The sequence below is a fragment of the Toxotes jaculatrix genome, chromosome 12 (genome assembly GCF_017976425.1).
Source record: "Toxotes jaculatrix isolate fToxJac2 chromosome 12, fToxJac2.pri, whole genome shotgun sequence".
NCBI classification, from domain to species: Eukaryota; Metazoa; Chordata; class Actinopteri; family Toxotidae; genus Toxotes; species Toxotes jaculatrix.
Window position 1 is genome coordinate 4,801,221 of NC_054405.1, and position 24,003 is coordinate 4,825,223.

The 24,003-nt window shown below is 43.3% G+C and overlaps 1 protein-coding gene across 2 annotated transcripts; it reads left to right on the top strand.

Annotated features, from left to right (window-relative positions):
- Nucleotides 1-5,090: 5,090 nt before the first annotated feature.
- Nucleotides 5,091-22,533, top strand: LOC121190885 (RNA-binding protein Nova-1-like). Of its 2 annotated transcripts, none has more exons than XM_041051910.1 (4): nt 5,091-5,193; nt 12,666-12,809; nt 20,976-21,220; nt 21,514-22,533. In XM_041051910.1, the coding sequence occupies exons 1-4, from the start codon at nt 5,106-5,108 to the stop codon at nt 22,531-22,533; spliced, it is 1,497 nt and encodes a 498-aa protein (XP_040907844.1). In that variant the 5' UTR covers nt 5,091-5,105. The 2 variants fall into 2 exon arrangements, with proteins under 2 accessions (XP_040907844.1, XP_040907845.1); XM_041051911.1 differs by having other exon boundaries at nt 20,976-21,142.
- The last annotated feature ends 1,470 nt before the right edge of the window (nt 22,534-24,003 follow it).

The following is a 24,003-nucleotide window of genomic DNA, read 5'->3' on the forward strand; positions in this document are numbered from 1 at the left end:
TGATGATGAACTGTTTTTGTTGGGTATTAATCTTGTGTATTCTTCCTTTGTGCAATTTGAATTCATATTTAATTACAGAATATTACTTTTAGCAAGTCCCCACAGATGTTAGTGCAGTAGGATCATTAACCTCTTTCTAATGCAAAGTACCTTTTCATTTCATTCTTCTGAGCCTCCAGTAATGTGACACCTGATACTAAATAAATAAATAAATAAACATCAGAGAATCAAGTGAAAGTGTACTGGAAACAAGTGAAGAGGGAAACACCTTTGTTGTATTTTTACAGGGCTGCAACTTATAATTAGAGTCCAGGCCGTAAGTATTTGGACAGGATTTGTTCTTCGGGTTCTGTGCTTCAGCAAAAAAAAATCCTTTGGGGTCAGTGACTGAAGTCTTGGATCCTCAGACATCAGCTTTGTATCTTCCCTGGTGATTCTCTCCCAGACCTTCACTTCCTTGTTGTGGGGTCTCTCAGCCTTTCGTCTGGTCTTCAGCAGGACGATGCAGCTCAGTCTGGCTGAGGTCAGGTGACTGACTCAGTCAAAGATCTTCCACCTCTTCACCCTGAACAGCTCTTTGCTCTTTGCTTGGTAAGTTTGGCAGTGTGGATTTAAGCTCGGTATGTTTTGTTTCTCAGCTCGTATTACTGGTGTCTTCTCTAACTTCACTAGTAAGGTTTTGGGGTGGCCTAGAGTGAGTTAGAGGTTGGTATTGTCTCACATTAGAACTTTGAGTGGTTGATTGTAGCTGAGTGCTAGTTTGGGGAGGCTTCATGTTTGTTGTAGGTTAGTTATTGGTTAAATTTGAGCTCAGTTGCCTGTATTTGAAGGGTTTTGTTAATTTGATTTGTTTGTTTTTGGATCAATAGTTGGTCAGGGGGTTTTGGTGCTGTCTTCTGTAGTCGGAAGACAGTTGAGTTGGCCATGTTGACAGTCATTGGATGGGGGGAATGCATTTGTTAGAACTGGAACTTTCCTTTGTAGGTTGAAGGAACGTTTCTCCTTTGGGATTCGTTCATGAAAAATTCTGTAGTGTTGCGGTGAAAGCGGTCAGAGCAGTTGTCTCGGGAGCACGTCACTAGACGTCGGGGGGGTCGCTGTTGTACAGTTGCCTTTCTCGCTCTAGTGGTTTCTAGTGCATAAATACCCACTGTCATTAGCCGCATGAAGACTAGGGGAGAGTTTAGCAAGCTTTTGGAGTAGGTAGTTATTGGGATTGTTCTAATTCATTGTGCATCTCAGTCATTAATGTGCTGTCATGGCCACTGTTGCTAGTTTTATCCAGTTTCCTTCAGAAGACCTTCTGAATAGTTGTACTAAAGAGCAACTTTTGAAGCTTGTTGAGCACTATGAGGTTGATATTGGAGAGAAACGGTTAAAGGAAGAAATTAGAGGATTGTCAAAAGCCACTTTGGTTAAAAATGGTGTTTTGCCAGCTACAGTTCAGGCTGTTGGTGAGGCTGTGTCAGATCCTGGTGCTTTAACTTTTGAACAGCAGAAAGAGTTGCTGCTGTTGCAAATGGAAAGGGAAAAATTAAGCATAGAGAGGGAACAAATCAGGCCCTCATTAGAAAGGGAAAAACTGGGTTTAGAGCAGTATCGCTTAGATCTAATCAGGCAGGGAAAACTAAGTAATGCTGAGGAAAGTTTAGATGAGTCTGTATCAGGTCCACATGGTTCAAGAATGTTTGATGTAGTAAATAATTTGCGTCTACTGCCTAAATTTGATGAGAGAGACCCTGACACCTTTTTCTCCCTTTTTGAGCGGGTCGCTAATGGAAGAGGTTGGCCCGAAGCTGACCGTGTGGTCATGCTACAGTCGGTGTTGACAGGCAAGGCCCAGGAGGCTTACTCTGCACTCAGTCCTGGGGACAGTCAAACATATTCAGCTGTTAAAGAGGCAGTATTAAAGGCATATGAGTTGGTGCCAGAAGCGTACCGTCAACGCTTCAGATCCTGGAGAAGGTCAGAAAAGCAGTCACATGTTGAGTTTGCTAGAGATCTGACAAAATTTTTCAACAGGTGGTGTTCTGCAGTAGAAGTCACAACCTTTAAGGATCTGTGTGATTTGATGGTGCTGGAACAGTTTAAATATTGTATTCTACCTGTTGTCTCCACTCATATTGCTGAGCGTGGAGTAAGAACTGTTTCTGAAGCTGCTATATTGGCAGATGAATATGTGTTAGCCCATATGGGGAAATTTGAGAGAAAGGGCGGTTCAGAAAATGTTACTGCCAGACCTACTGGCCTAACTGTTAAAAATTGTTGGTCTGAGCCTTTTCGAACAGCTCGTGGTCCTCGTTCAGCTGGGTCAAGTCAAGACTGTAATTATTGTCATGAGAAGGGACATTGGAAAGCTGAGTGTTCAATACTGAAAAGTAGGGGTGGCCGCTCAGGAGGCAAACATGTTAAACCTGTTGTTTGCAGTGCTTCAGTGGTGAAAATTCCAATGGCTGCTAATGAGGGGCCAGTGCCTGTTGTACCTGAGGCTGATAAATATTCTGGTTACGGGGCTTTTGTCTCTGAGGGCTTCGTTTCACTCTCTGGCAGCGATAAGAAAGTGCCTGTAAAAATTCTTCGGGATACTGCAGCGAAGGATTCATTCATTTTAGAGTCTCTGCTGCCCTTTTCTCAGGCTACTGATACTGGTGGTTGTGTGTTGGTGCAAGGGATAGGTTTATCCACTTTGTGTGTTCCCTTGCATAGGGCCAGTCTTTATTGTGGTCTTGTGGAAGGTGATGTCCATCTTGGTGTCATTTCAGCTTTGCCCATTGAGGGGATTGATGTGATTTTGGAAAGAAGTGGTGACTGCCAAACAGGTGTTGCCTGATGTGTTTCCAGCATGTGCAGTTACACGTTCCATGTCAAAAGCGCCATGTGGCTCTCCACTCCCAGAAGAAGTGGATGATATAAAACTTGGTTTGAATATGCCTGAATCCTCCTCTTTCTCCCAGCAGGAGCTTGTCAGTGAGCAGCAGGCTGATGCCAGCTTGAAAGGACTTTTTGACCAGGTGTGGCCCACACAGGAAGCTAACAGTGCAGCCTTTGGATACTTTGTGCAGGATGGGGTATTGGTTCGTAAGTGGGTGCCCCAGGGTTTTGATTGTGTGGGAGTTCCAGTGGTTCAAATTATGGTTCCTATGAAATTTCGCAATGAGGTGTTGAAGTGTTCTCAGGAGTGAGGAAAACTTATAACCACATCTTGCGCTATTTCTTTTGGCCTCGTCTTAAGCGGGATGTTGCAGCTTATATAAAGACATGTTATACATGTCAATTTACCGGTAAACCAAATCAATCTATTAAGCCTGCACCTTTGTGTCCCATCCCTGAGGAAATTGCTCCTAGGCGCCAAGGTTGCTGAGGTGGGAGGATGCAGTGGCTGTGGAGGTGCCACAAGGTCAAGCTGTGAAATGGTGAGCTGTTCAGGGCCAAGGCTGTATTTCGGTTGTGTGTTTGCACACTTATTGGGATTATGATATATTTTCTGTGATGTGTTTTTTAATAGTGGTACCTGCCTGAGAGAGCTAATGGTCCAGGGTCGAGAGTCCTCGCTAAGGGGGGGGGTGTTACGGCCCTGTGTGTTGGCCTTTCAGGGAGTTGTGTTGCTGCTGTTCTCTTTTGCTTTGTGTGTGCAGGTGATTGCTGGGCGGAGCTGAACTTGCACTCATGCAGCACACCTGAGCTGGCAAGTTGGAGAAGGGCCCAGCAGGCTGGCCTCGCTCTCTCTCCTCCTGGCCGTTTTAGACAGCAGCTGGGCTCCTTTGTTTGCTGCAGCCATGACTGGGCATTTGTCCTGGACATGGCTGGCCTGCTAACTGTTGGTGTTGACTACCTATTCTTCCTAAATAAAAATGGTTAACCCTAACCCTGGTCATGAAGTCTCAAGAAAACATATATGTATTTTTTTAATCAATTATTTGTTTGCTCTATGAAATGAGAGAAAATAGTGATAAATGCCAGTCACAAGGTAACATGTTTAAATATCTTTTATTTTGTGTGTGACCAACAGTTTTCTCAGCTTTTGCCTTTTTTTCTAGGAAAAATAAAAAGTCGATAAGTTATTTTTAGTTATTTGATTATCAAAATAGTTCCCAATTCATATATTTGTATTTCTATATTTATTTGGTATAAGAAATAATAATCAAATATAGTTTAAGACTGAACATGAGACCAGACGAAATGACACATTTAGTGCAGTGTTCCTATTAAATTCCATTACATAATCATAAAGGTCCCACAGATCTTATCATTTTACCTCAGGTGTCTATTTTGAGCTCAGAAGAAATAGAGTAGAGTAAGGAACATTAAGGTAAACTGTAAAGGGACGTCAAATCAGTTTAAAATATATTTATTGGGATGGTTATATGAATCCGTAATGTGGGTTCTTCCCTTCAGACGGATCTTTGCTGCACTGGTCTCGTCTTTTGGCCGGTCAGTGGCACTGTAGTCCTCTCTGGAGCTCTCAAACTATATTTCTCTCTCTTGCACTACAAAGGCAACAATAACAACAGCTGCACTTATCACACTGAGGACTTCACAGAGCAACATGGCGTGAAGATGACTTAAGAAAGCTCTGGGGGTTTTCTTTCAGCGCCTCGTCCCCGCGAAGCTGTTGCACTTGTTTCAGTGGCTGATCTGTTCTCACACTGTTGTGCAGCTTTATTTTAAGGCGCGGGTTGTTCTGCGCGTCAACAATAAGGACCATGCTGCTGGAGCCACGGCGAGCGCGTTAAATGAGCGCATTTCACTCAATGGGATTTTATATTTAGCTCTGTGAGGGACGCGCTGGAAGAGCAGCAGGGCAGCGGAAAGAGGAGACCCCGAGCCCAGTGTTGTCTAACATTTTGATCCTTCTGAGATCGTCTCGAGCCCCCAAAACTTGTCGTTCACATCGCGGTGCGCGTTATCGGGCTATGTGGTGGTGAGGGCGCTGTGTGTGTGAGTGTGTGTGTGCGCGCGCGAGTGTGTGTGAGGGGGAATAGCGCAAATTTATCTACAGCTCCGTGGGGGGAAAAAAGATGATGATGGCCGGTGGTGGCGGAGCAGCCATGGACCATAACGGGATATACTCAAATCCTAACCTCCACAGCCTGCAGCAGCCCCATATGGAGGCTGATAGCCCGGACTCCCGCAAACGACCGCTGGAAACTCCGACGGAGGAGGCCGGCTGTACCAAGCGAACCAACACTGGAGGTAAGAGAGATACACAACAAGCCCCGTCTCATCCACCGTGTCTCCTCCGAATGAAGTCAAATGTGTTGTTGTACAAGCCTTTGCATGCACTGGTGGAGGTGTAACAGCAAAACGCTGCCTTCAGTATCACCCCGACTGTCTGCAAAGAAACCACATGCAGCATAGACGCAGATCAGGGCCTCGTATCAGGCTGTAACACGCAGCACCTGTGCACTTGGCAATTTGAAACACTGACTGTGTTTGTGGCTGTTACTTCACACGCTGCATATCCCAGCAGGGAGAGCAGGCAGCCCGACTGGGTGAGTGACCTCCTCAGATCAGGTCAGCTTTGAATGTGAACCCAGTCACCTCATTGCTCCACATCTGGACTTTTTTTTTTTTTTTGCTGTAAAGTCTCTCAGTCAGTGGGAAAGTGATGATTTGTGTGTAGATGATTTGATATTACAAAGAAGAGGTGTTCACGACAACCCTCTGTGGTTGTGGGATGTGGTTGTCCTCTCAGACAGGGATTCCCTGATGCTTCCTTGTGCAGAACAAAAGGCCACAAGTGTTGATATCTTGTGCAGTCATCAGTATTGAAGTTAAACATGTGACTGCTGGATCCTATAGTTTGGGAACCACTTTAATTTAAAGCCCAGTACAAATATGTCTCGCACTAAAAATAGTAGATCTTAGTTTTATGATATCTTAAAAGCCTGAATACAAGATGGACAGTGGCTGTTAAGCCTGAAAGGGAACTACCCTTTGATTCTGGAGATTTCAGTGTTGATTTGCGAGCACTGACAAGAAATGGACTAAAAACAGATGTATGATGGACTTTGTAGATTTAGTGTCAGTGATCTGGGAGACTTCAGTGGGATTCTCCTTCCGCTTCAGGGCTGAAATTAGGCTGATTGGTTAAATTAAAGATGAGCTGAGGAGCTGAGTGTGCATTTTAAGTACAAACTTTGAGGTGAGCTAAGCAGAAAAACCAACAGGTGAAAATCACACAACCCTGAACAACTAGCAGTGTCCACACTCATCCCCACTTGCAACCTAGATTCCTATCAGAAGTTATTTATAGGCTGAGGTGTAAGCCAGATCTCTGCATCTGTTTGGTATTTTTGTAAGCCCATCATGATGTTTGCCATGCCAGCTTTTAGAAAGTCTCCACTGTGAGCACACTGTATGATGGTGTCATTATGATTATGAAATACTGGAATGCTAATTAAAAACATGTAGGTGCTCAACAGGCAGAGCTGGGTGGTGTAGCTGCTGCCAGATTAGGATTTTTCTGGGGGAGAACGTGGCTGGGTTCATCTCACCCTGCATGAAAATTTAAAACATACATTTAAATGAAAGGATGTAAACAGACTGGAAACTACAGGCACTTCACAGAATATCAGCAAATAGTGAGAACAGTGAGAACTACTTGGTGGAAGGAAAAGACCACAGAAGCACTGCAGCACCATTTTGGCAAACTGACCCTGATTTCTGTTTGTGGAGGAGAAATGGTGGTGGCCAATAAAGACTCAACAATGAGGTGTGTGCTTTATTAGTCATCAGTAAGATGTCGGAGTGCAGCAGTGAGGATGACGGCTGATTCAGTATGCCTGTTACTGTACGTCTTATTTCAGCTCGTGATTGTTATGGTCTGCACAGCTCGCAGGGACCACTTATTCAATCATTTTAATGTTAATTAGAAGTCCACAGAGAGCAGGCAGTTTCTTCACCATATGTTACTGAAATGTGTCTGTCTTTGTGTCCCAGACACCTCACCATTCAATAACAGCAGCCTCGTATCCTTTTCCTACCAGTGCGAGTGCATCTTTGCTGCACCTCACTGCACCTCTGAATTGTTATTACAGCAAAGCACATAAGGAGCCTTGTACCAACAGACAGTGTTTTAGAGCAGATTCAGCCTCCATATGTCCTCCATTAGCGCTCTTAAAACCTCTGTAGAACAGAAAAGTCACATGGTGTTCTTCCCATTCAATACCAAGGTGAAATGAATGGCTAGGTGGTGTGAAATTGCATTTGGAAAATCTTAATAGATGCTACAAATGCATGGTTCACACAGACAGCTCCCACTATTACTGCTGTCATTTCTATTATGTTATCACACACTGTTTTCTCAGCCTCACTCCGTCTTCTTTTAAGACATCTCTGTCTCACAGACTCTCAGTGTAGAATGTGGAGCTACACAATTAACAGTGTGGTGATGGGGAAAAAAAACAATATTTAAAGACAGCAGTAACTCTGAAGAGGCAAAGGTTTTTCAGGTGTCATAATCACGGATCACTTAATAAAATAAACAAAAACGATGAGCAGATCCCATTTGTCGGCATCAAGATCTGCTCCTGCTCTGTACATTTTTAGAAAGAAGGTGGTTTAATTCACACTGCAAATAAAAACATGCAATATACTTTTTGCCACTGCAGTCACTCAGAATGAGATTTTAAAATCAATGTTAATAGTCGGAATTTGATTGAAATTAACATATAAAAGCATGAATAGTTTTGTAGGATCTTGGTAGAATTTGTAGTGATCTGTAATGCAATACATAGCACAAAGTCCATGGTAACCAGTGCTTGCTAAACTGGTTTGAGAACTACTGGTTTATGCAGCTATTAAAATGTGTTTTTCCCACATGTACATTATATGTAATGCATAGTTTGACTTTGACAGCTGAGCAAAGCAGCATCTATACATACAGACCCTATGTTGTTCTCCAAAATGACTGTAAATGTATTTAAGGCATTTTATTTTAAAATAATCCTAATATAATTTATTTCTATTTTACGAGTTAGCTTAGCATTGTCTGAAAAGCAGTAGCATGTGCAGTGGCTCACCAAAATAAGATTTACAGAGGTGGAACTGCAGCCAATCTACTTGTCATCCTGATAAGTCTCTGAAAGGGTAGATCTCTGAGGCTCAGTCGACCCACGGTCCTGCTGAGCTCGGGAACAAGGCTCCCTGTTAATGTTCACATGAAATGCACATTTGGATCATTTGTATTGACTCCTACACAAAACAGATGTTTCATTAATATCTTGTCAGCCAGTGCTTTACGTAATGTGTTTGAGCTTCACCTCCCGTTTCATGTTATCTACATGCATTATGTGTAATGCTGCAAACCCACAGCCTGTCTGGCAATAGTGGTAGACTGCCTGATAATCTGTAGCCAACCCCTTGACTACGTCTGATATTGATCATGTTATTCCTACCGAACTGATCATTAACATGACTGGCAGTTACAACAAAGAGAAGAAAGCCCGTGCTCTTTCAAAGCTGAGCCCCTCATTGTGCATTAAGAGCTGTGGACACTGAATGAGGGAAATTACTCCTCTTTTATCAGCATTGCCCCTCTCTCCTCGGAATGAGCATCTTTCATTCATTTCTCTTTCTAATTACCCATACTCTGAGCCCATGTTGCTGGCAAGCACGCGCCTTCCAAAAGGTTGTGTGGCTGAGGGATTAGGTATGATCTCGTAATGTTGCTAATGGAAAGGTTGGCACAGGAATGTGAGCTGTATTTTTTTTTTTTTTTTTTTTTAATTTTTGGTGGGAAGGACACAGGTGCCCTTGCAGAGTGATGTGACGTGAGCGGACTGTGAATTTGCCAGGTGGCAGTGAAAGAGAGAATGAGACGAATGGAGAGAAAAGGAGAGATAGATAGACCGTGAGAGGGAGTGGAGTCTACAGGGAGGCTGTGTCTATATACTAGAGCATCTCTCAGTGAATGAGACTGGTAGAATTTTCTGGAAGGCATTCGTTCCAAAACAAAATGGGCCACGGTTTGATTTGTGGATGAAAGTAATCAGCAGCCAGGAAAAAAAGGAGTTAATTTTTTACAGGTTCCCTGGAAGGCACTATTAAATGAAGTTGAACCCCCCCCCCCCCCCACCCCGTGTCCACGCACAGATACTGACACACATGCACATTGCAGTTTTTACACACGCTCAGTCACTTAAGATACCTCTCGGTGTAAGATTTATAGGCGTAGTGATTGGCTTCATCACCCCCCTCCACCATTCTGCGGCACTGCCATTTGCAATGGTTGATGAGCCCCTCCGCCCTCTCAAACATGGCCGTCTAAGGGATTGGGGGTGGGGGAAAGGAGGAAACGAGGGTGGGTGGCGTAAGGCACGCTGTCTCAGATCACTCCTCCTCCACCTCCTTCATCATCTGCTTATGTTATCCATACACCTCTTCAGCCACTGTTGAAGGTCACTCTACATGCTTCCCCATTCACCGCTGAATCCCGCTCACTCAGCCACTTCACCTTTGTCACTTTCCACTAAAAAAAGTGAGTGAATGGACTGCCATACTTTATAGTGCTGCGTCAAAAGAGGCGGAGTAGGGGAGAAAATTCAATTTTTTGGGACCGGCATCGGGAGGTGGGGACATGACGTGCTGGAGGGAGGAGGCTACCCATTGGCCGAGAGAGGTGTCAGTCCTGCGTGCTGCTGCAGACGGACAGGCCACTCGATGAATATGGATGAGAGCAGTGAAAAGGGTGATGCGGCAGGGAAGACCCCCCCCTTCAAACCGATGCAGGCTTGAACAATGCGTGCCGTCTTTCACTGAAAACACTGAGAGCCTGCATTAGCATTTTCTCAGACAATTGAGGCTCTGGCCAGCTGCAGGCATGGCTCGGATGCTGCGGTGAAATCTCTTTTTCTGCACCCACTGATGAATTAAACCTCGGTGAAAAAGGTCGACTGGCCGCATTCCTCAACACTACCATTGCACCTATGCCTAGGCTAATGTTAAGATCCCCTTTAGAGATTGTGTCCCGGCATTGATGGCGATCTGACAGAGGACTTGAGAAGCAGCAGATCTCAGAATGGGTAAGCCTCAAACTCTTTTTGTCTGACTTGTTGAATTTATCCATCATGCTAGACTACGTGCAATTTCATACACCTAAATCTCATTTGTCCATTATTGCTCATTTTTCTTCCATCGTCCTTGCTGCCTGTCAGCAGCAGGTTAGTCCATTGAAATGCAGAATGGGTACTTGGAAGGGTAGTGAGAAGGAGGGAGGACGGTCACAAGGCATTTCCTCCTGACCCACCCCCCTTGAGTGACTTAACTAAACACATTTGGCTCAGCGTCTGTGTCTCTCCTCCAAGCCATCCTTCCAGTATTGGAAGCAGGGGTTTGAACTAACACCCCACTGGCTCAGCTTCTCAATGTGCCCCACTGCTCCCATTCCCTGGCGGATTGCAGCAACAGATTGCCATGTTTACTCTACCACATGACACCATTAAAACCTGTTACTGTGATCTCAGACACTAGGACAGAATTAATTATTGAGTAATGACAGCAAACGGCTGCGAGGACGATGGAGGGAATCTTAGTGGCTTCCTCCCCTGCTGGGTTTACTCTGGTTGAAGATGAGCAGAAAGTTACGCAGTGGGTTTGGGCTTGTCTGTCAACAACAGGTCTTTGGATGTTTGGATCCTGCAATCAGCATCATTCAAATGAAATCGTTTGTGTGGCTACGGCAACAGATATCTTGTGATAGTAGGGAGGGCTCAAAAGCTTTACGGCGACCGTGTCAGTCATGCATGATCTTTATTTTTTCACCAAGGTCATTTTATTGTTATTCGTTGTGAGAAAAGCGGAGAGCTGCCAGCAATATAGCATGAAAATCCAAAGACCAGACAATGGCCAGAGATGATTAGAGCCGCTTATGTGATGTCTACGTGAAGGTTTATCTCTTATTTCTTTTGTTAGGATGTTCACAGAAAAATGACATATTGACCAGCACCTGACAGACATACTAGCTTTCGATGGTGGAGTAAATTCTGTGCTTTCACGTAATGTGGGTATGATACGTTCTGGGATTTGGGATTATCTCCACATCCATGGCTAATTACTCTAAATCAAAAGTGAAATTCCACTAACATTCATGTCACTGTGTGTATGTTTGTCAGAGCCATTGGTTATGGGTGATGTGCACGAAAACAAGCCTGTGTCTGAATGGAACATGAGGGGCATATTAATGTAATATGGAGAAGGGCTAACTTGTGGGCTGTGAAATTCCTTGATGTCACAGTGCCATGTTCATTCACATCTCAATCTAATGAGTGCATTACTGAGGCAACAGGTTGGTTTCAGCGCAGGGTGGTCAGCCTCCGTCCGTCCATCCGTCTCTCCTCCCCACCAACACCGGTAAAACCCCCCAACATTCGATACCCTCCACAACACATAGCATGCAGCGACATGGTGACAGGCCCTGTGGCTTTGGCATCCGCAATCAAAAATCTGGATCATTCTACACTTGGAAGCGTATTAGAAATCTTGTCATACAAAGGTGGACTGTGCCTTTTTACATCTCTGCCTGCTCCAGTGACGTCACCCTCGAAGCAGCTGAAATGGATCAAACATGACGTCATTGCATCGCAATCAGCATGCAGAGGAGCTTATTTGTATCAGTGCTTTAGTATAGTAAGTACGCACCTGTACCAAGTGTGTGCCATGACGTCACCGATACAATATTTGGAATTCATCAGGGAATCACGTCTACTCCACATCTATGCCTGTAATATTTTTGATGTCTTGTTGGCAGGTTCTTTGATTATATTTGGGTCTAAGCTCAATATGTGGTTGATTGCTTTTTACTAGATTAGTGCACTCAGTGTGATCAGGGTTTTCTTGGACAGCTACTTCACCCACTTTGGTGCTGATTAATTCTTAATTGGAACTGTAGGAAAAGGAACTTTCCCTCCTGAAGGAGAGGAACATGCTCGGCTGCAAATTCTTCAAACTGATGTGCTGTCAATCACTGACTTCTGCAAGCCACTGTAAGCCACTGAAGCCCCCTCCAAAATGGAGGAGATTTAGACCATCTTGGCAGCATACCCTATGAACAAATCTGTGGGATTGGTTCCCATATGTTCTTCTCACGACTGTTAATTACGAAGGATCACTTTGTATTGGCATTCATGAACTGCATGGATAATGATTTCATGTGTTTGCATTTAGTCCTCAGTGTGTAACTTTGTTTCTCAGAAAATATAGCATACATTTCACATTCAGACTGAACTCTTAATTCTATATTCCTTTTATTCATGTGTGAACTGGACCTGGCTTTGTATTCAGTCAGAGGTTGCTAAAACTCCTTGAAAACAGTTAAAATTAGACCTCTGCAAACTGGAAAGGAGGTCATCATTTACTCTACAAGAAATCTGGGACAGGACACAGAACATGTCACCAATCTCCAATAAAACGTGAAGGCGCTGAAAACGACATAGAACTCAAAGGGCACAAATCTCCTTCCAGATAACTTCCCTTCACCAGAGGAACACAGACACATGATTATGTTAACGCGTTTCCCCCATGTATGTCAAAGCTGTGTGTCCCCATTGTGAGATTTTGCTTGTTCAGGGGTTTCAGGGGTTGGGCTCCAGTATGGTGTATATGATGATGTGCAGAGCTACTTTACGAGATGTGACCCTTTCCCACTTTGTGTGTCTGTCCCCCAGAGGAGGGTGAGTACTTCCTGAAGGTGCTGATCCCCAGCTATGCAGCCGGCTCTATAATTGGCAAGGGCGGCCAGACCATCGTACAACTGCAGAAAGAGACGGGTGCCACCATTAAGCTGTCTAAATCCAAAGACTTCTACCCAGGTAAGAATGAACACTCAATAATTAAAACTGATGAGCATAAATGCTTATGTGTATATGTATGTACATATGTGAGAGGAGGAGTCTGACTCGTCACCTAGCTGAAGGAGTGATGGTTTGGTGCAAGACGGCATCTGATATTTTCCTCGTCATTTGACTTAGCCATGAATAATTACATTACATTTTAATCACACACCAATCATAAACACTTTGAACTTGATTATCCTCACGTCCTTGAGGGACTAAACATGCATGTAGATATTACTGCTGTCAGACGATGCATTCGATTCTGCAGGAAATTTCAGTTTCAGTTTGCAAGTTTCAAGTTGCTCGGCTGGCAGGTTGCACCCGTCAGAACAGGTTTCCTTTTTTTTTTTTAAGTGTTCATGGCTCCATGTCAGTGAAATACAGAAACTGTCTCACTTTTACTGAAGTGAAGTCTGAAGACTTGCGGAGGGCTGCCATTTTATTCCCACCATATACGAGTGCAAATTCTGTGACGCAGAGGACACGTTCCGTACTTCGGAAGCATTAATTGTTCTGGAGAGTCTCACTCAAAAATGGCAACAGGAGAAGGATGCTGGTGCAGCTCGGTGACCCCTGTCGCATGGAGGTCAAAGCTGAACCATCTTATCCTCCAAACACAAATACCTGAGTCGTAGAGGAGTCTGGGTGTTTGTCCTTCATGCCTCAGAGGATTCTTCAGCCTGGTGAAAAATAACAGGTGCTGAGCGTCTCGCTGCTTATTAGGTCCAGATGTTTTCTGTGATAACTCATGCAAGCAAATAATCCCTGTGTAGTAGTAGTATAGCTTTTACTGTCTACATATTTAGAATATATTATTACCTCTTCATATAGGAAACAGGTAGCAGTGCACATGACCTGTGAAACACGAGTAGCACAAAATCTGCATGTGAGAAATACTACAGATGTTTTCAAATTACAGGGTTCATTCAGTCCCACTTTGAACAGCTTCCTCTATAAAACAGGAAATACAGAAGAAGATTGTTCCCCAATTGTTCTGATTATGGGATGTGTCCTGTCACCTCTGTACTATCTGCTGAAAAAGAGGCCTTAGTTTATTTTCACGTAGAAAACATAATGTTACCCTACAAACAGGAAAGATACACTTCATGTTTGATTTTGACCTGTTAAGTCAGGAGTTACATGTGACATATTAGACTGATCAAACCGTGACAAAGAACTACTGAGCACTGGGAGAGAGGAGAAGAAGGATGTGCTAGCAAATATTTTTCCTGTACTTTCTCATCCGCCATGTTTGTTTTAACCATGATGAAAGGACGCCTGTTCAAAGGGCATTGCTCGAAATTCTCCACGCACAAGGCCAGCTATGTTTTAGGGAATGAATTATGGCTACTTCACTGGCATAGGCACAAATGAAGGGAGTGATATGTATCTTTATTTCTCTCTTTGGATTGTGGATGTGTTCATAGGCCACCACCTGCTCTGCCCATCCCCCTACTCATTATCGTGATGAGTGAGAAGAGGAGTTCAGGGAGAGGGTGCTGGCAAGGATTTGATTGGGTGGTTGTTCTGGCCCACACAAGTAAAATGAAACTGCTACTGTACACTGCACAATGGCTGAGAGTGCCTCTCTCCGAGAAGTCAGCAGAGGCTTTAAAAAACTTGATGAAGTTTGTAACAGTAACATATATATATATAGCAATAAAAAAAATTCAGTCCCGAATTTTCGAGGCAAGCAATTCAACATGTCATGCTTATCAGCTACGGCTTCGGTTTTACCAACCTTAAGTGTTGAATCAGGTGTGATTTGGGCTAATATAGCATGCTAATACCATGACACACAGTTCACGCCCCCATCTCTCATCCTGCGGCAGCCTGAGCACACTCCAACTACAGCACAATCGCACGCTAGAGAAATCAAGGGACAACAACCGATGCAGCCATTTTCTTCTGCAATCCTCCCTTTGATGGCTCAGTCTGAGACTCCCACCCACCTCACATCTCCCATCCGTCAGTGTAAGACATGAAACCATGAATTCAGAAGTCTTGATGGGAACTGTACAACTGGGCCCTGCTGTGGCAGACTGAGATGGATGAGCGGAGATAGTGAAGGGTGTGGATGATGCATGATTGTATGTGAGCGAGGGGACAGGGGGGCAGGCCCAGAAATAGCCTGTTTCAATCTCTCTCTGTGGACATGACCCCTCTCCCAGCTGTACTCAAGCTGCTCCAACACACGCCAAGTTTCCTCTTTCCTCCTCCCCACTCACTGTTTCTCTCAGATTTGGTTCCTGGTAGTTGGGAAAGTTCAGGCCAGATTGGATTACATCACACTTCTCTTAAAATTTTCTTTTTTTTTTGCATGCTTTCCTTTCAACACATGGGCGCTGACATTTTTTTGTGTTTATTATTTAGTTCGAACCCATCTGAACTGTTGCATGGCCGAATAATTCGGGCCTTCGTAAATGCAGCATGCTACGCATTCACCCGCTAGTACTGTGCATTCAGCGCATACACACACACCTACTCACACCTACTTACACACATCCGCATATTTAAGCAGCTGCAAAGAGAGAGAGCCGTGGGAGTTCACGATTGGAACATAAACTTAGAAACCAAACTTCAGTCCCTTTGCTTTGTGCGTCTGGCGTCCGGCCAAGTACATGTATTGAGTTACTTTGTACAGCACGAACACATGAGGCTGTTGTGATGTCATAGAAACACTGGGAGTATGTTTTCCATTATCCGATCATTAAAATATCAATCACAATGTGTGACCTAACACTGGAAAACACCACTAATCCATGGATTTGAGGTATTTCTTTCAAAAAGAGTTTCTTTCAAATAAGAGCAGACAAAGAAACTACAGCAAAGGAGCGCTTTGCCCTTTTTCAACTGTATCTTCATATGCAGTATGCACTCACTCATTCATGCTCCCTATAGGACAGTATCACTTCTGTCTCGGATGATGTCATGGGTGGGGATTTCAAACTAATGGAAAGTGCAGGCTTTTCTTTCTGCAGATCCATGTCTGTGTCTCTGGTGAACAACAGCCCTTCCTGGTGACTCTTCTCAGCTTCAACCAGGAACAGCTGTTGCACCGTAGTGTGCTAACCTAGAGACCGAGAGAGCATCTGCAAACACAACAACCAAACAACTGCTGCAATTTTTCTGATTGGGAAAGGTCACTTACTTAATGGGGCACGCCGTTAATTTTATACATAAAGTTGAATAATGTCTTCAGTGGCTGCAGAGGGAGCTTTCAAAGTCTGACAAAATAACTACGATGATGTTATCAGTGTTTTATTGGCTCGGACACTCCAGATTTTTAACAGAAGGCCTGTGTCATAAAACTGGAGGAGTGAAGTTTGAAAGATGTGGGGATTCAGCAGGCAGAGAGAGGATCTAATCAGAGATGCTGTCCAGTGTTTTTGGAGCTTGACCCCACAAAGTGACCATTGTGTTTTAAATCTGTCTCTTTCAAGTCGCTGCATGTCCATGGAAATGCAATAAATTTCAGGGATAAGCTGCTTTAAACAATCAAGCTGTTCCCATACTATCTGTGCTAGTTACCATTAGCAGCTAGGCTAACCACTTTTAGTGCCCTCAGCTGTGGAAATGACAGCCTACATTCAATTATTAGCAATCTGCAAACATAGTGATTTAATTCCTTTATGCTGACACTTTTTTAATTCATCTTCAGGAATCTTATAGGGTAAAATAAAAAAAAAACTTCAAATGGATAGGAACATGCTGTTAGATTTAAAGCATAACGTTCAGAGCTCACAGAGACAATGCAACAAGTGAGGTACAGTCCTGTGCTCCTACTGTCAACTATGGGTCTTAATAAGCTGCTGCAGAGGCGACCTATGGGCTCAACAGTCTCAACATGGGACTAGTTATCAGCAGTCAGTAGATTGAGATGAACTTTTTGTGTTTCTCTCGCCTGCTAATTAAACTGAGTCCCTGTTCTGACTCACTATGTAATCCATGTCAGCTGAGTAATGCTAGCAGTACACTAGCACACAGCAAATTAATTCACATTTTGCATGTTCACATGCAAAATCCATGTGTGGCTTTTAATTGCTGCAAGCTTTGTTGCAATTCCATACTATGTACTAGTAAGTTATACTCTGGCAGGTATACTCTATAACTAATGTTGACTGCATTATTTTCAGTGAGTGAATTATACAAGAAATACACCACTTGGCATCAATAACTGTGACTTCAGATCATTACAGTCAATGTCACAGTACAGAAGTTCAGTATAATCGACTATAACAATTATTTCATTTGTTTCTTTTTTGGTTTGTGTCACAAATTATTCCTGGAGTCTTTACACCACCCTCCAACTATTTGTATTATTTTGTATTATAGTGTTTTTGTGTAGCTCCTCCATTTATGTTGTGCATTGCAGCATGGTACATGGTGTGCATCATCACCACACTGCAAATGTTGTCCCGGTTAGAATCAATATGGAGCAGAAGTTGCTGAAATGATGTCATAGTCTCATCACCATATGCCAAGGCATCCTCACATTCAGCTGGTCAACTGTCACATGACCTGTTGTTTTCTATTTCACATCTTGCTTAAGTCAAATCATCACAGCTTTCATGTTTGTATACCATTTGATGTAGGATATTTGATTTTTATTTCTCATATGTACTTCCCTTGTGATATTGAAGATATTTGTTAAAGAGTTAAAAAGTCGGGTGATAGTCTGTATTTTTCTATCTGTCAAGAAATGAATAGGCCCAAACCAACAGTGAATGGACCCTCCTAACAGGTACTGTGTATGTGTCCGGATCCTGATATATCTTATTCCTCTGAGTCATGGAGCTCCATTGTTGTCTAAAAACTATTAAAAACACGTCAGTGAGTCACACTGTTGCACTAGGTGACATGTTCCTTCATTACCATGAACATGGGCACTGTAATTTATTTTGAGTCAATCCCACATTGGGAACATCAATGCAGACCTGCTGCTGTAAACACTCGCTGCAGTACCAAATTTTATTAATAAAAAATAGTCACCAGAAAATGCAGTATTTCAGCACGTTTGAGTGAGTTTTGCTAAAAACCAAGTGGCCACCTGTTTTGTGATATTTTTGGGGGATATATTGGGATATTAGATATGTGATGTGTGTAATGTATTTGTGACCTGTTTTCAAAGACTTATGTCTTCAGAAGGAACCAATGGGTTTGACGCTGAGGGCCACAGACAGGCAGGGGACTGAGGTCTTAGGCAGTTGATTAATGTTTTTTTGGTTTTGGTCTTTCCATGATGTTTGTTGTCAATAAGAAAAGTTCAATCATCCAGCCTTAAAATGACCAAAGATTACAGGTAACTTCAAACAGCTGCGTTTTTAAGCTCTGATCAAAGCCCTGCTCTGAAACTCTCCCACACGTTCCTTCATTTATAGTTTACTGTTAAGAAGCATTACTGGTCTGCGTTAAAGCTTATTAGAGCCAGGTACACGAACCACACCAGTCTGTAATTTAATGGCTTATTTCTCTGCACTAAAAAAAAATCTATGATAAGTGTGTTTACAGTCTTGCAGTCAAAATACAGCAACAGTGACTGCTGGGAATTTCTGGTCAGGATGTGATATAATGTAAAAGCTGTACAAGAGACTGACTGACTGACTGGATAAACACGATGTGCGACAAAAGATCCCTACATTTAAATAAACACTGATTTAAAATCATTGTTTACATTTTGGAAAGCGTGCCATATGGCAACAACGTGACATGATGAATATATTCAGCAGAGGGAATTCCAGCAAAACAATCTAGCTCCATTTGTGGTGTGAATAATTACTTTAGAGATCTGCTGATGTGATGACAGAAATTTCTGGGTGATACTTTATGTGTGGCATGCTAACAGTGTGAACACACGAGGCAAAGGATTTGGCCAAGCTGAGGCAGAGGCAGATTCTAATCACAGAAAAGCTTAAGAAACGAGACGTAAGTGTCGAAACTTTCTTACTTCAGGATCAATAAAGCAGACCTGAGAGTCATTGGTCTCTTGGGGAGCGTGCGCTCTCTGGGGCACTGACACATTTTCTCTCCCCTGCAGCCGACAAGAGCTAACTCTTACTGCAACTCAAAGCCCTGAGCTTTTATTATGAAATTCATCACCCTTAAAGGAGAGACAAAAGGCAAAAGCTGATGCAAGCGATTCAGGAAGTGAAAAGGGTGGAGAATAAAAATCTAAAATTAAAAGTTTCATGTCCTCTTCACGGTGTCTCATGAGTGACAAAAGTTGTAGTCATGGTCTCTGCCTCAGGATAAACTGTCGCACTGATCCTGGAGGTGCACTGTCACTGTTTGGAGACCGCCCTAAATCCAGAGATGTTTGACTTGATGTTTCTGTGCCGAGGAAAGTAGAGAGAGCTCCTCATCCAGAAATGAAAGCTGAAGAAGTGAAGAATAATAGCATAAAATACTCAGGGCACTATGCCTTCTGAGGACATGTTGCATCACTGAAGATGACCAAGTTTAGATTTTGTTGCTCAGTAAATTCCTGTAAGTCAGACTGATGTGATATCACTGTCTGAAAGTCCCAGCTTTTTTTGGAGTATTTTTTTCCCACATATTGGTTCTAACTTTGAGTCATATTTTATATATTGTGGCTCAATATACATGAGCATTTCATATACAATAATTCATAACCTTTTACTATTTTCTCCAGCATAATCAAAATGAATAGAAATGGTGGGGAATAAAAGTATGTAGACTTAATAGGAAATAATAACCATTGTTTATCTTGTCTGATTCATTTTGAAACAACTGACCCTGGATTTGGGAGATATTAGAAAATGTCTACTGTAGCCACTGCCTTAAAATGCTGAATTTTATTATCACTTTGAAATGCTAGTAATAATATTCTATGATAAATGCGTGTGCTGACATACAACTCCACCACGGGTCAAGTGCCTGTACTCACTGGCTTCAGTCTGTCACTTTGTCACTTCAAGAACGACAGGCAGGTGCAGCACAATAGCACCAAAAGGTGCCAACTGTGCTTCTCTCCGAAGCTCGCTGAGTCTTCATTTATAGCCTGTTTGTCTTTCGTGAAGAGTTTTATTTAGATTTATTTTGGTCATACAAGTTGACAGTCAGAGACATGATAAAACATTTCCCTTTAAAGTTTTTTGTGTATTACCTAACACTTTATGGCTAGAATTGAAGGAAATAAGGTCAGTTGCAGGTCAGATGCCCTTTACTCCATTTCGCCCAATTAGAGTTTTCTGCGTCTTTTCCTGATGTGCTTGAACTGACCTATTGATTATTTAAATCCATTATTAGACATGAGAATGGCATAAAGCCAATCCAGTCTGACTTTGACTAATTTCACTGAATTCATTCTAGCGTTTCCTGAGTGCTGATAAATGGCCAGAACACAGATGCAGATGTGTGTCCACCCAATCTTATAATTTGAGATTCAACGGAAATGCCAGCGATGAAGTAGAGCAGCGCTTCTCAGACACAAGTTCACCTTATTAGTTGGTCTTTGCCATTTACAAATTTTACCCAATCAATGGGGAAGATGTGACACTTTCCTCTCACTAAATTATCTGCCTTATTCAGATTTAAGTCTGTTAAGTCTTTTAGGAAAATCAGCCAAAGAAGAGTCAAATGTTAAAGAGAACAAGGCAGGAAGGTTGATACAAAAGGGAGAGTGTTTTAAAAATCTTGCGAGGAAGTATAAAAGACTCGCTGTTGCATCACCTGTTTCCACGGCTCGGCCCCTTTGCCATGGCAACGGAATGCTGGTTGGGTCGTCAGTGTGGGTGTAGAAAGAAGCTTGGAGGAACAAGTGTGTATTTGGTCTATTAGAGCTGCTCAGCAAGGACAGGCTCAGCGTTACAGCACTGAAAGAGTTACATCATTGAAGAGGAATGAGCCCCCACCCCCGTGGCTCACTAACCAAGCACGGTTCTTTCTTTCAGCTGTTTCTCTGTTGATTGTGTAAATGGAAGGAGCGAGGAATAGCTTAGTAATTGGGTCTCTGTGAAATGTCGTGGAACATTTTTCATTGCCAAGACATCTTAATATAAATGTAGATTTTAGACCAGCCCTGAGCAAATCCCTCAAATCTGCTCGTCAAGTATATGCACTCAGAGCGCATTAGAGTAACTGATCACTTGTGTTTGTCCTCTTCCTCCTCTGTCATCACAGGAACAACAGAACGCGTCTGTCTGATACAGGGTACAGTCGAAGCCCTCAATGGTGTTCACAACTTCATTGCGGAGAAAGTCCGTGAGATGCCCCAGAGCGCCCAGAAACCCGAACCAGTCAGCATACTGCAGCCACAGACCACTGTCAACCCTGACCGCGTCAAACAGGTGAGATACTGGACAGTCAGTGGGTCTGAGGGTGTGTGGTCTCCGTGCGGTAGGAACAGTTCACTTCCAGGACACCTTGTTTATCAGTTGCCTGTCTTATTTGTTCTGTGGGCCATGACCCACAGTCTGGTAGGGTCAGGAAAATGTGAGGGTATGTGGTTATTTTTACCTACAGTCTTTCATAGCTAGACAGAGCCATGTAGCAGCTGCAGCCTAAACCCCTGGGATTAACAAATCGCTGAGTAAAGCGAGGGCTGGTATAGTACTCTGACTCAGTGAGAGATATCCCTCTTTCTGTAGACCATTTATGCTGTTAAATCTGTCTCTTGTTACCTTTTTATTGCTACTTCAATCTTTCTATGTCTCTACAGGCCAAATTGATCGTGCCCAATAGCACAGCTGGGCTGATCATTGGCAAAGGCGGAGCCACAGTGAAAGCAGTGATGGAGCAGTCAGGGGCTTGGGTGCAGCTCTCCCAGAAGCCAGAGGGCATCAACCTGCAGGAACGAGTAGTTACCATCAGTGGGGAGCCTGAACAGAACCGCAAGGCTGTGGAAATCATAGTTCAGAAGATCCAGGAGGACCCTCAGAGCAGTAGCTGTCTCAACATCAGCTATTCTAACGTCTCGGGCCCAGTGGCCAACTCCAACCCCACTGGCTCCCCCTACGCCAATACGGCCGAGGTGCTGCCCAATGCAGCCGCAGCAGCCGCCACTGCCTCCAGCCTTCTGGGTCAGGCCGGCTTGACGGGAATGGGCGCCTTCCCCGCCGCCATGTCCAGCTTCTCTGGCAATGATCTGTTGGCCATCACCTCAGCCCTCAACACATTGGCCAGCTATGGCTACAACACTAACACCCTCGGCTTGGGCCTCAACCCTGCAGCTGCTTCTGGGGTCCTCGCTGCAGTAGCAGCCAGTGCTAACCCGGCTGCTGCTGCTGCAGCTAACCTGCTAGCCTCCTACGCTAGCGATGCCTCCAGCAGTGCTGGCCACCCTGCTACAGGCCTTGGTGGGTTCTCCTTGGGTTCTCTAGCAGCTGCTACAGGGGCTTCCAATGGTTACCTAAATGCTTCATCACCACTGATGGCCTCCTCCCTACTGGCAACAGAGAAGTTGGCGGATGGGGCCAAGGACGTGGTTGAGATTGCTGTTCCCGAGAATCTGGTTGGTGCCATTTTGGGGAAAGGAGGGAAAACGCTCGTAGAGTACCAGGAGCTAACAGGAGCCCGCATCCAGATCTCCAAAAAGGGAGAGTTCATTCCTGGTACTCGGAACCGTAAAGTTACCATAACAGGGTCGCCAGCCGCTACACAAGCAGCGCAGTATCTGATCAGCCAGCGGATCACTTACGAGCAGGGTGTGCGTGCTACCAACCCACAAAAGGTGGGCTAAAAGGAAAAAGAGGAGGAAAGAAGGAAAGGATGAAGACAGAGATAGAAGGGAATTGAGAGGGTCACGATGAATAGAAAAAAAAGAAATGTCCAAATATCTGTTCAATATTTCAGTATCAAATGAAAGAATCACAAAGGAGGAGGTGGGGGAGACAACCAAGATAAGTGTGTGTGATATGTGAATGTGTTTTTAGGACTGACGTCCTGATGTTTTTTAAAAGTTTGTGTCGAGTCCTTTTGACGATGGTGATCAGAGTAAGCTGAACTGGTCCACTGCCAAGCTGCAGATTCAAGGGTGAGGCCGCAGGGTTTCACCCTCCTCCAAAACCTCATAGCTGTTTTATTTTCCTTTTTTTTTCTTTTCTTTTTTTTTTTTTTCTTTTTTTTTGTTTGGTTTTATTGGTTTTAATTTCAGTTGCAAACCTCAGCTCCCGGTGAGTTGAGCGTGTCAGATGAAGTTCCAGCCAGCTAATAGAGCTGTTCTACTAACCTTGCTCTTTGTATACAATGCAGAAGGCATTGTTGACAGGGGAGAGGTTTTACGACGAGCACCTGAGGTCATCTCAGTCTATGGGGAAGCAATCTGAGTATAATTTCTTTAAAGAAATCATATCTATTTTGACATATGTTGAATTCTGGCTCATATCATAATTGAAGTTTCTAAATTTGGGTATTTTATATTTTCATCCTTTATTTATTGACATGGTCTCATTCAAACACAAATAGATTATTTAAACCTGTGAATGCAGGTTGATCTGAATGTAAAAACAATATTAGCCTATTGCTATTTTTTATTTACAGGGATCAAATATTGTGGTGCAGTGAAAGAAATGTATAACTCAAACCCAGTCTGAACTTCACTGTTGCTGTCTGCAAGAATAGTTCAGGGGTTAAATAATCAATGTGAGAGGATAGAGGAGACACACAGGAATGTATAAATATATTTTACATGAACATACATAGATAATGCTCCCACGAACGCACAAACACTGAAACATATTTGCATATTCAGTCACAGCTACAAACACACAGAAATACGTTTGTTGTTCAACCCTTTTTTGGTGCTATAGGATTAGGTTTATATCTCCTTTACCATGAAATCAAAATCTCTGTGGCGACTAATCTCTTTACTTGATTTCAAAAAGCAGATGTGTCGTCCAGCCATGAGTAGCCCATTGGATCTGACCCAGCCTCTCACCTAATGAAAAAGGACTGATTTCAGCATTTCATGATGAAAAGCAATCCAATCTTAATATTTCAAGTCCATCTTCACTCCCAATGCAGGTCTTTTTTTTTTCCTTCCAAAAATTGGCCATACTCTAGATTTTACCTGAGAATATTTTTTGCCTTAGTCACCACATTTGTAACTCCCAAGAATTAAGTGAAAGCTCAGACTACCTTGAAGCATTGTCTAACCAGTTCAGTTCGCAAAGGGAACAAAGCACTACTAAAGCATTTTGATAAGAAAAGC